Source organism: Cervus elaphus, chromosome 12 (assembly GCF_910594005.1).
Source record: "Cervus elaphus chromosome 12, mCerEla1.1, whole genome shotgun sequence".
Lineage (NCBI taxonomy): Eukaryota > Metazoa > Chordata > Mammalia > Artiodactyla > Cervidae > Cervus > Cervus elaphus.
In genome coordinates, this window is record NC_057826.1 from 61,001,170 (window position 1) to 61,013,190 (window position 12,021).

The window sequence follows — 12,021 nt, forward strand, 5'->3', positions numbered from 1 at the left end:
GTGATGCCATCTAACCACCTTATCCTCTGTCGTCCCCTTCTCCTCCTGCCTTCAATCTTCCCCAGCAACAGGGTCTTTTCAAATGAGTCAGTTGTTTACATCAGGTGGCCAAAGTATTGAATTTCAGCTTCAGCATCAATCCTTCCAATGATTCAGGACTGATTTCCTTCAGGATTCACTGGTTGAATCTCCTTGCATTCCAAGGGACTCAAGAGTCTTCTGCAACACCACAGTTCAAAAGCATCAATTCTTCAGTGCTCAGCTTTCTTTATAGTCCAGCTCTCACATCCATACATGACTACTGGAAAAACCATAGCTTTGACTGGATGGACCTTTGTTGGCAAAGTAATGTCTCTGCTTTTTAATATGCTGTCTAGGTTGGTTATAACTTTTCTTCCAAGAAGTAAGCGTCTTTTAATTTAATGGCTGCAGTCACCATCTGCAGTGATTTTAGAGCCCAAGAAAATAAATTCTCTCACTGTTTCCATTGTTTCCTCATCTATTTGCCATGAAGTGATGGGACCAGATGCCATGATCTTAGTTTTCCGAATGTTGAGTTTTAAACCAAATTTTTCACTCTCCTCTTTGATTTTCATCAAGAGGCTCTTTAGTTTTTTGCTTTTTGCCATAAGCGTGGTGTCATCTGCATATCTGAGGTTATTGATATTTCTCCTAGCAATCTTGATTCCAGCTTGTGCTTCATCCAGCCCAGCATTTCACATGATGTACTCTGCATGTAAGTTAAATATGCAGGGTAACTATATACAGCCTTCACATATTCCTTTCCCAATTTGGAATGAATCTGTTGTTCCATGTATGGTTCTAACTCTTGTTTCTTAACCTGCATACAGATTTCTCAGGAGGCAGGTCAGGTGGTCTGGTATTCCATCTCTTTAAGAATTTTCCACAGTTTGTTGTGACCCACACAGTCAAAGGCTTTGAAATAGTCGATAAAGCAGTTATCATCATAAAGCAGAAGTAGATATTTTTCTGGAACTCTTTTGCTTTTTCAATAAGCTAACAGATGTTCACAATTTGATCACTGGTTCCTCTGCCTTTTAAATCCAGTTTGAACATCTGGAAGTTCATAGTTCACATACTGTTGAAGCCTGGCTTGGGGAATTTTGAGCATTATTTTGCTAGCGTGTGAGATTAGTGCGATTGCCTGGTAGTTTGAGCATTCTTTGGCATTTCCTTTCTTTGGGATTGGAATGAAAACTGACCTTTTCCAGTCCTGTGGCCACTGCTGAGTTTTCCAAATTTGCTGACATATTGAGTGCAGCAGTTTCACAGCATAATCTCTGAAGATTTGAAATAGCTCAACTGGAATTCCATCACCTCCATTAGCTTTGTTCATGGTGATGCTTCCTAAGGCCCACTTGACTTTGCATTCCAGGATCTCTGACTCTAGGTGAGTGATCACACCATTGTGATTATCTGGGTCATGAAGATCTTTTTTGAATAGTTCTTCTGTGTATTTTTTCCACCTCTTCTTAATATCTTCTGCTTCTGTTAAGTCCATACTATTTCTGTCCTTTATTGTGCCCATCTTTGCATGAAATTTTACCTTGGTATCTCTAGTTTTCTTGAAGAGACCTCTAGTCTTTCGTATTCTATTGTTTTCCTCTATTTCTTTGCATTGATCACTGAGGAAGCCTTTCTTATCTCTCCTTGCTATTCTTTGGAAGTCTGCATTCAAATGGGTATATTTTTCCTTTTCTCCTTTGTCTTTAGCTTCTCTTTTTTTCTCAGCTGTTTATAAGAACTCCTCAGACAACCATACCTTTAGTGAAGGAAAAATTCATAGTCCATATTCAGAGAGGATTGCTAGAACGTTCCTAAATCAGAATATGCATCCTTTTACTAGCTACTCACTGGCTTTCATCTTTCATAGATCTGTTAAAATATAGCCTGATTCTCTTTCTCTGTGATGGAGTTTCAACTCTCAGAAAACTTCATTTGCCAGTTTTTGAAGAATTTTTTTTTCTTTTTCATGCTAAATAGCCTCTGGTTGTGACTTTATTCTTTTGTTATTTCTGTTTGAATTCCTAATTTTTTTATGAAAAAACAAATGATAGCACTAAATCTAATACCCTTTGTATTTCCCTCTTGGCTAAGTTACAAAAGCAATCCCCTCTTTCCCTGCTCCCCTCAATTAAAAGGCAAAAATAAAAAGCAATAAATAAAATGAAAAACCAACCATTGATACTGTTACCTCCTCAATTCAATCTAAACAGTAATTTCTAATGAAAACACTATATATTGACATTACTCACTTAAACAGCTCATTACTTCATTTTTATATTTTGGAAGTTTACTTGTAATCAAAACCCCTCACTCATTATATAGGCTTCTATCAAATGTACCTCCTTAATAACCATTTGGGAAATTTTGTCTCAAATGCAAGTTGTCAATGACATTTTGGATATTGATTCCTTCATTCAGTATATTGTATTCCTCTCATCTCAATTTTGCCAAGTGTTGTGAACATGAATTTGCACTATCATTTAGTTAGTAATAAGTAAAAAATATACAAAGTAAAGAAGCAATAAACAAATGTGATGGCTCTTTTCCTCCTATGCAAGACAATTTGTATAGAATTAATAATCCATTTTCAATTAAAATGAATGAACATTCATAGAACATTTTAAAAAGTACACAATGTTGATGTAAGACTTTACCAAATGTTATTAAAATTCAGATATTTAATTAAAGGTATTTAATTTTACTAATAAATTTATCAGAAATTAACTTCAGTTCGTCTAACATTTTTTTCCTAGTAAACCTCTCTAGGGTAATAGAGACCATAAATTTCATTCTTCGCCTTCAAAATTCATTCTTTAAACTATCTGTTATAAATTCTTATGAATCAGCTCTTGTGCAATCCCTAGATGTTAGGTGATTAATGATGAAGAAAAAGAAAATCAGGTAAGAAAATTCCCTGCAAGTAGGAACCCAGGAGGAAAACCTCAGGAGGACATTTAATATTTAACCTAATTTCAAAAAAAAAAGTCTGTTGAATAATTTACAATTTATTAAATCATAAATCCAGTAAAAATTGTAAAGCTATCTGAAAGGTCTGAGAAAATGGAAGCAATTTCTAGGAAGACAGAGGCCATACCTCTTTGTTCATTGCCTAGAACACTACTCACCATTCAATAGACACTCAATAAATATTGATTTAATAGATAAATGTATTATTGGTAAAATATAGGGTGTAGAAAGTCTATATTTCAGATTATTAATGAGTTGGACCTATAATTCCCAATGGTTTGTACATTTTCAATTTGGTGATTAAAAGAAAAAGCTGAGATGATTTATTTATGTTATATACACTATGTGTACCTCACATATGGGGACTTCCCTGGTGGTTCAGTGGTAAGGAATCCACAGGGATCTGCAATGCAGGAGATGCGGGTTCAGTCCTAGGTTGGGATGATCCCATGGAGGAGGGTGTGGCAACCCACTCCAATGTTCTTGCCTAGAGAATTTCATGGACCAGAGGATCCCGGTTCCTGTTAGGCTACAGTCCCTAGGGTCTCAAAGGGTCAGATACGACTGAAGCGACTTAGCACACACACATGTCACATATCCTTAAAATCTAAAAAAAGAAAAAGAAACTTTCTTTTATTGATCAAAGTTCTTGCGTTGTTAAGGTTTTATTTGGTTAATTTCAATTTATTGACATGGATAATATAAACACAGATTGTCATATGCAGTGATTTTTTTTGGCAGAGTTGCATTCACTTGCTGATAAAGTTTTTGGCTGCTCTATGATGACCTAAATGAGAAACAAATCCAAAAAAGAGGGGATATATGTATATGTTTAGTTGTTTCACTTTGCTGTACAGAGGAAACTAACACAGCATTTTGAAACAACTATGCTCCAATGGAAATATTTAAACATATATAAATGAAATCTATCTATATGCCTATGGTTAGCAAGATTATATTTCCAAGTCTGGCCTCTCCTGCATTTTAGTCCAATGTATCTCACTTGATGTCTCCATTGACATCATTCAGATTGTTCAAAAATGATTTCCTGACCCCTCAAATTGATCCTCCCATAGCTTTTCACATCAGTTGATGGAAATTCCATTCTTCTGATTGCTTACACCAAAAAACTTGTAGTCATTCTTGGGTCTTCTCTTCCTCTCACACTTCATCAAACCTACCAGGAAATCATCTTGCATCTGTTCTCAAATTCTCCAGAAATTAATTTGAATTTAATCATATGACTTTTTAAATATAAGAATTACTTATGGAACATGAAGTAGAAAGTAATAAAAGGTACAAAAAGAGTAATTAGATTTGGCTGTAATATACATTTAAATTTAAGGACGCTTTCTGTTTCTAGGAAAGGCCTATGCTCCAGAATTCTATTATGATACCTACAATCCTGTGTGGCAGAACAGACACCGCGTTTACTCCTACAGTCTACAGTGGACTCAAATGAATCCTGATGCAGTGGATCGGATTGTTGCATACCGGTTGGGTATTAGGCAGGTGAGGAATTTAATTATCTTCTTTTGTGCTTATGTGATTCTCTTTGAAGATCTTGTTAGGATGATGTGTTGATATAAAATTTCAATCATTTTTCAATGAATTTCAGACCACATTTTTTTCTAAATCAAAGATAACATTACACTACCCAGAACTGTTTCAAATTATTTACAAATCTTTGAAATTCATTTATGCATTTTTACCATGATGTGAGACATACTAAAGCGAGCTTTCTGAAATACTTCATCATTTAGATATGCTATAGAAATTACATGGCATAATTTCTATGAAAGAAACTTATTTAACATGTGCTTACATTTACCTGCACTGAGTAATTCTTTGTCTCATTTCCTAAACTAGAAATCCTACATATTTTTATTCTCAGAGATTCAAAGTATCTCTGATTTTTAAAAGCTAATTTAATGTATCTGAAGAATAGAAATATTTTGGTAAAATGAGAAAAAACAATGAGGTAAGATGTTTTCCTAAAGTAGCTGAAGATTATAGAGTCTGTAAAAATATCACAGCTTTTTCAAATGAACCAATGTTAAATTCAGTTATCCTTTGCTGGTTTAAATGATATATTTTTTTAACTTAAATGTAGGTCTTTTCATTATTTCCTGTTATATAGGAAGTTATCTGGAAAGATTGTTTCAGCATAACAAAACATTTCTGAAGATTTGTTTGATTATCACATAAGCTGTTAGCTTTCTTTACATCTTTGTATTATGCAGAGATTTGCAAAATGTTTTTTCCACTTTCATAGCTAAATCATATGATAGCATTTTGAGTTTCGAAAGTAGAGAAGACAGAATTTGCTTAGAGAAAGATTGATCCATCACCACCAATCCATTCAGTCTCACCATCATAAAACCATTTTTTTTAATCTTGTTAACAAAGTTTTAATAAAAGACTATGCAAGATACATCATTAAAATTAAGATACATTTTAAGTTGAATATCTTTATCCTTCTTGTCTAAGTATTCACAGGTCACAGGAATGGTAGGCAGGAATTGTTCATTTGGAAATTTTCTCTATTACTCTTATTTATTTTGGTCGCTAAGTAAATACCAAATACATGTCAAAATTGTTTGTTCTATTATACTTGCTAGAATTTAATGGTAATTTTTCTTGATAGGAAGGATAGAAACAAAAAAGTTCAGCAGCCCTTTCTCCCCCAGTTTATTGGCTTATCCTTTTCTTTTTCTTTTCTCAACATAGTTAATGTTTTTAGATCTTTTATATTTAGAGCATCTTAGCACATTCTTGACTTTAGATACCTCACATTACTTTCCAAGTCTTTACCAAATGATTGGGCGATCATATTTATCTTTTATTACGTAATTTAAAAAAAAAAAAAAAAGAACCCCAGGTGGCACTCGTGGTAAAGAACCTGCCTGCCAGTGCAGGAGAAATAAGAAATGCAGGTTCGATGCCTGGTTCAGGAAGATGCCTTGCTGGAGGGCATGGCAATCCACTCCAGTATTCTTGCCTGGAGAATAACACGGACAGATAAACCTGGTGGGCTACAGTCCATAGGGTCGCAAAGAGTCAGACGTGACTGAAGCGACTTAACACAACACACAATGCCAAACTGCAGTGTAAAATTGAATCATTTTATTTATGTGTCTTTTCCTTTTTTCTGGTTATAGGTTGTTTTTCTTTTTTCCAACATTTGAGTCAGAATGTCGTCTTTAATTTCTCACTTTCTTCCTTGGTTATATTTTCGTAGTGTCTGAGTAACTGCCTTTTGCTTCCTGTATGCGGAAGGGCTGTCTGGTTACATCTCCAGAATTAATTTACCCAACCCTACTTATCATTCTCGTCTTTCACTCTAAAAGTCTTAAAACTTTCATCCCCGAAGTCTCCATTATGTATGCAAATCACCTCCTCTATAAATCATATTTGACAGAAGAGTTACCAGCTAAGTCCTCCCCTCAAATGGAGAGATTTTAAACTTCCTCCTAAGAGGGATCCAACTATTTAAAGCCCTTCCTTCTTGCCCATATCTTGTACTCATTATTAATACACTATCTTTTTTAATATTTTTTCCTGGGATTGCCATGCTGTTTTCCAATTAGTTTCTCTTTTTTTAAAATTTTTCTTTCCTGACATAAACATCTCTAAATTCCTGTCTTTGCTTCCTGATCATAAAACTAGTATATAATCCCCTGATATGTGGTGACACACATTTCCCAGTCACTGTGTTCACCCTTGTGAACAAATTAGTTAGGTAATTTCCCCCCATGCTGCTACACTAGAATGCATTATATTTGCATGCATGTATGTGTATAAATTTCTCCTTACTGTGTTTTGCTGAAATTATGAATTTCTTGCACACCTAGCTTCCAATTCTAGCCAATTTAGCCTTATCATTTTGAGCTATATAACCTTGAACACTATTGTTATTTCTGAACATACCAAAGCCTTGACTCCTACCTGGGAAGTCAAAGATAATAATACCTGTCAGGTAATTGGAGTGTAGAGTAAAATATATTCCCCACTTATACCACAGGCCATGTTCCCTTATGCAGGGTACTCCTTACACAAACATCTGTGGTAATTCTTACACTCATCTTCCTAGGATGTGATAACAGTTTTTGTTTTGTTTTTTCAAGTGCATTTTAAGAATTTAACATATGTACTATTTTTATTTCAGCTTAATTCAGAACACTGTATATCCTGGACCTAAGTAGTATTCCAAGACATGATTTTCACAAAATAATTTCTAGCCATTTTTTTGACTTGTCTTATTTTTATTTCAAAACTATTGTCCTCCATAATATCCATTTTACTGATTCACATTTTTCTCTTCCACTTTCAGTCCTATTTTAAAGCTTTCTTGATGGGATCAGTAAGCCTGATGCTAATACTCATTGACTTAATGAACTTCTGAATGTAACCAATGTAACTTGGATGATGTTTAAATAAATGATGTTAGGAATGTAACAAATTTTAAATTTCTATAACATAAATTTTAAATTTAAGCAACATAAATTTTTAAAAAGGATTTCTTCTCTAATAATTAGTATTTATGTCTTTGACTATGAGACTGTTTTCTTCAAGGGATTATTAATTTATATTACATACTTTATGATTTTAAAACCATTATTTTACTCTATATTTTTATTTTAGCCTAAATATATAAATAATTTCTTTTATCCATAAATTATCTATATTATCTAATGAAAAGTACTTTTCCTTTTTAATATCAAGCTTGACTTTAATTATACAACACATTTTTAATTTGCTAAAGCATGAAAAGTAAATTTGACCCTTAAAGACTCATGGTAAATTCAGTTCAAAACAGCTCACCTATTCTTTAATCCACAAACTGTTAGAAACTTATTTATTCTTAAATTAAGATTATAAAATCAGTACTGTATTGTATAAACTCCTTGTTTGATGGGTTTGGTAACTAAACCCAGCATTCCTCCAAATTTTTGGTAAAATTAGCTGACTCTTTTGATTAAATTGTATGGTCTTTATTTAAATATAATGAGAAAAGTTGTTTTCGAATTTGATTATTGGCTTATATACTTTTCATAAATGTTGCTATCTACAAAAAAGCACTAGAATTCTGGAATCACTGCTTTAAAAAACTTAAAAAGAACAGATATTTCATGTGAAGTTAAAAAACTAATGTATGGAAAAAGTTTTTCTCAAAATCTTAATGTCCTTAAGTTGTACTTTTTAGGCTCAGCTAAGAAATTGTTTAATCTCCTTAGACAGCTACTAGCTTCCCAACTATTTGCTTCATTTGTTGCTTAACAGGAAACAGAAAAAGGTTATTTGAGTGTCTGCTTTCCTTAGTATCTAAAGAATTAAAAAACAAACAAAACTATTTCTGAGTTATTTGAATATACAAGACAACATAGGTATCATTTGACTCCATTTAACATATACACTATAGGTTATAAAAATGAAGGCTTTTAGACTTTTATACAGTTTTCTTTTTATACCCTGTCTTAGAGACCCACAATGAATGTGATCTTTTGACTCTCATCTTTGGAATAGGGGATATTTTATTGAATAAAATACTTTAATTCACCCTGTTCCTGTGTTACTAAACTTTGATACTAAAATACTTAGAGTTATCATATTCACATTATCAAGTCAGTCAACAAAACTCTTACTAAATTAATCACCTCATAAATACTGTCTTCCTTGGTGGCTCAGATGGTAAAGAATCTGTCTGCCATGCAGGAGATCCCTAGGTTCAATCCCTGGGTCAGGAAGATCCCCTAGATAAGGAAATGACACCCCACTCCAGTTTTCTTTGGAATGCTATGGACAGAGGAGCCTGCCAGGCTGCAGTTCATGGGGTCAAAAAGTAGGACACGACTGAGCATACACACATATTAAGTTCCAACAGGAAATGCATTCTCTAGTTATGCCTGGATTGATGCATTTCCAAGTCCAGTGATTATTAAAATATTGTGCTCAGTCCACTATTAAGTTTCAAGATTTACTCCATGGACTGAGAACTAACCCAAATGGCAAATATTTTCTTTAGTTCTTCTGGGCAAGATACACTCAGTTCCTTAGACTTACATTAGAATATATTGCTAAGAAATTTTTTAAAAATAACAAACATATTAATGAGATATTAAAAGTTAGTTTATTGTGGTATGTGCAAACTTTGTATTTGGTAATTCTGATGACTAATTTAGTGCTTTACATAGGAGTGTGACTACCTGAAAATACAACTTCTCCATGAACATTCCCTCAAATTTCAAGAATGAATCTCAGAGTTGTCTTGAATTGATAACTATTTCTTATTGCTTCCTTTCATTTTAAAATATAAATTACTATTTGTTCAGCTTTATAATTTTCAGTTTTATTACTTTAAGTTTCTTAAGTTGTTTTAAAATGTGGAGTCATAGTTATTTTTACACTATTTCTTTTTTTTAAAATTTATTTGTTTATTTTAATTGGAGGCTGATTACAATATTGTGGTGGTTTTTGCCATACATTGACATGAATCAGCCATGGGTGTACATGTGTCCCCCTTCCCAAACCCCCTTCCACCTCCCTCCCCATCCCTTCCCTCTGTGTTATCCCAGTGCACCAGCTTTGAGTGCCCTGTGTCATGCATCAAACTTGGACTGGTCATCTATTTCATATATGGGAAGGAAATGGCAACCCACTCCAGTACTCTTGCCTGAAAAATCCCATGGATGGAGGAGCCTGGTGGGCTGCAGTCCATGGGGTCGCAAAGAGTCGGACATGAGTGAGTGACTTCACGTTCACTTTTTCACTTTCAATATACACATTTCAGTGCTATTCTCTCAAATCATCCTACCCTCACCTTCTCCCACAGAGTCCACAAGTTTGTTCTTTACATCTGTGTCTCTTTTGCTGTCTTGCATGTAGGGTCATCATTACCATCTTTTGAAATTCCATATATATGTGTTAATATACTGTATTGGTGTTTTTCTTTCTGACTTACTTCCCTCTGTATAATAGGCCCCAGTTTCATCTACCTCATTAAATTCAAATGCATTCTATTTAATAGCTGAGTAATATTCCACAATGATGTGTCACAACTTTCTTATCCATTCACCAGCCGATGGACATCTAGGTTGCTTCCATGTCCTAGCTGTTGTAAATAGTGCTACAATGAACACTGGGGTACACATGTCTCTTTTAATTCTGGTTTATCTCGGTGTGTATGCCCAACAGTGGGATTGCTGGATCATATGGCAGTTCTATTTCCAGCTTTTTAAGAAATCTCCACACTGGTCTCCATAGTGGTGTACTAGTTTGCATTCCCACCAACAGGGTAAGAGATTTCCCTTTTCTCCACACCCTTTCCAGCATTTATTGTTTGTAGATTTTTGGTAGCAGCCATTCTGACCGGCATGAGATGGTACCTCATTGTGGTTTTTATTTGTTAGCCATCTGTATGTCTTCTTTGGAGAAATGTCTGTTTTGGTCTTTTTCCCACTTTTTGATTGGCTTGTTTATTTTCCTGGTATTGAGCTGCATGAGCTGCTTGTATATTTTTGAGATTAATTCTTTATCAGTTGCTTCATTTCCTATTATTTTCTCAAATTCTGAAGGCTGTCTTTTCACTTTGCTTATAGTTTCCTTCGTTGTGCAAAAGCTTTTAAGTTTAATTAGGCCCCATTTGTTTAATTTTGCTTTTATATCCATTACTCTGGAAGGTGGGTCATAGAGGATCTTGTGGTGATTTATGCCAGAGAGTGTTTTGCCTATATTTTCCTCTAGGAGTTTTATAGTTTCATGTCTTACACTTAGATCTTTAATCCATTTTGGGTTTATTTTTGTGTATGGTGTTAGAAAATGTTCTAGTTTCATTCTTTTACAAGTGGTTAACCAGTTTTCCCAGCACCACTTGTTAAAGAGATTGTCTTTTCTCCATTTTATATTTTTGCCTCCTTTGTCAAAGACAAAGTGTTCATAGGTGCATGGATTTATCTCCGGGCTTTCTATTTTGTTCCATTGATCTATATTTCTGTCTTTGTACCATACTGTCAGTATGACAGTACCATACTGTCTTGATGACTGTAGATTTGTAGTTTAGTCTGAAGTCAGGCAGGTTGATTCCTCCAGTTCCATTCTTCTTTCTCAAGATTGCCTTGGCTGTTTGAGGTTTTTTGTATTTCCATACAAGTTGTGAAATTATTTGTTCTATTTCTGTGAAAAATACTGTTGATAGCTTGATAGGAATTGCTTTGAATCTATAGATTACTTTGGGTGGTATACTCATTTTCACTATAATGATTCTTCCAATCCATGAACTTGGTCTATTTCTTCTACACTATTTCTATGCCAGAAATGTGTCTGATTTTCAGCCATTAAAATATTTCAACTACTATATCTGAAACAATTTTACCTTCAAATAATAAATGTTGGATGTGACAATTATCAATAAAATTACGTAAAATTACTGCTGCATGCTTGCTTGATTATGGATTGCTGCTTTTTTTCCAAATTTCTGTTCTGTTTTAAAAAGTTCAAACAAGAAACGCAAAATATAACAACGTGCTTTAGTTGCTGTGCATGTGTGCTGTTGCTTCAGTCATGTCTCAATCTTTGTGACCCCATGGACCTTAGCTCACAGATTCATTACCACTGAGTCATCAGGCAAGCTCCTCCTCAGCTTTTAATTTTATAATTTGTTCAATTATGGTATGATAATATCTTTTTAATTTTTTTAATGATAAAGGGAAATAGAATAGTTGTTTGGATTCAAAAGAATAAAAATGTAAATTAGGAAAATATTTAAGTATGATATTAAATATCAAAATGTCTTGTAAACTTGGTATTATCACTCTTGTTTAGGTACAGAACTAATCTTACAGAAGTTAAGATGTAGTTCTTGTCTTCAGAGAGTTTAAAACATATGAGAAGAGGGACTTCCCTGGTGGTCCAGTGTTTAAGACTTCATCTTCCAATGAAGGAAGTCTAGGTTCAATTCTTGGTCTGGGAGCTAAGATCCCACATGTCACACAGCCAAAAAACCAAAACACAAAATAGAACCAATATTGT

General features: G+C 34.0%; 1 protein-coding gene across 2 annotated transcripts in view; it reads left to right on the forward strand.

The window, feature by feature from the left end:
• Window positions 1-12,021, forward strand: part of MDGA2 (MAM domain containing glycosylphosphatidylinositol anchor 2) — an 867,711-nt gene that overhangs the window by 781,937 nt on the left and 73,753 nt on the right. For both annotated transcript variants that reach the window (XM_043920701.1, XM_043920702.1), the window contains exon 10: window positions 4,358-4,506. In XM_043920701.1, the coding sequence (XP_043776636.1) occupies window positions 4,358-4,506 (149 nt within the window). The remainder of the gene's footprint in view (window positions 1-4,357; window positions 4,507-12,021) is intronic.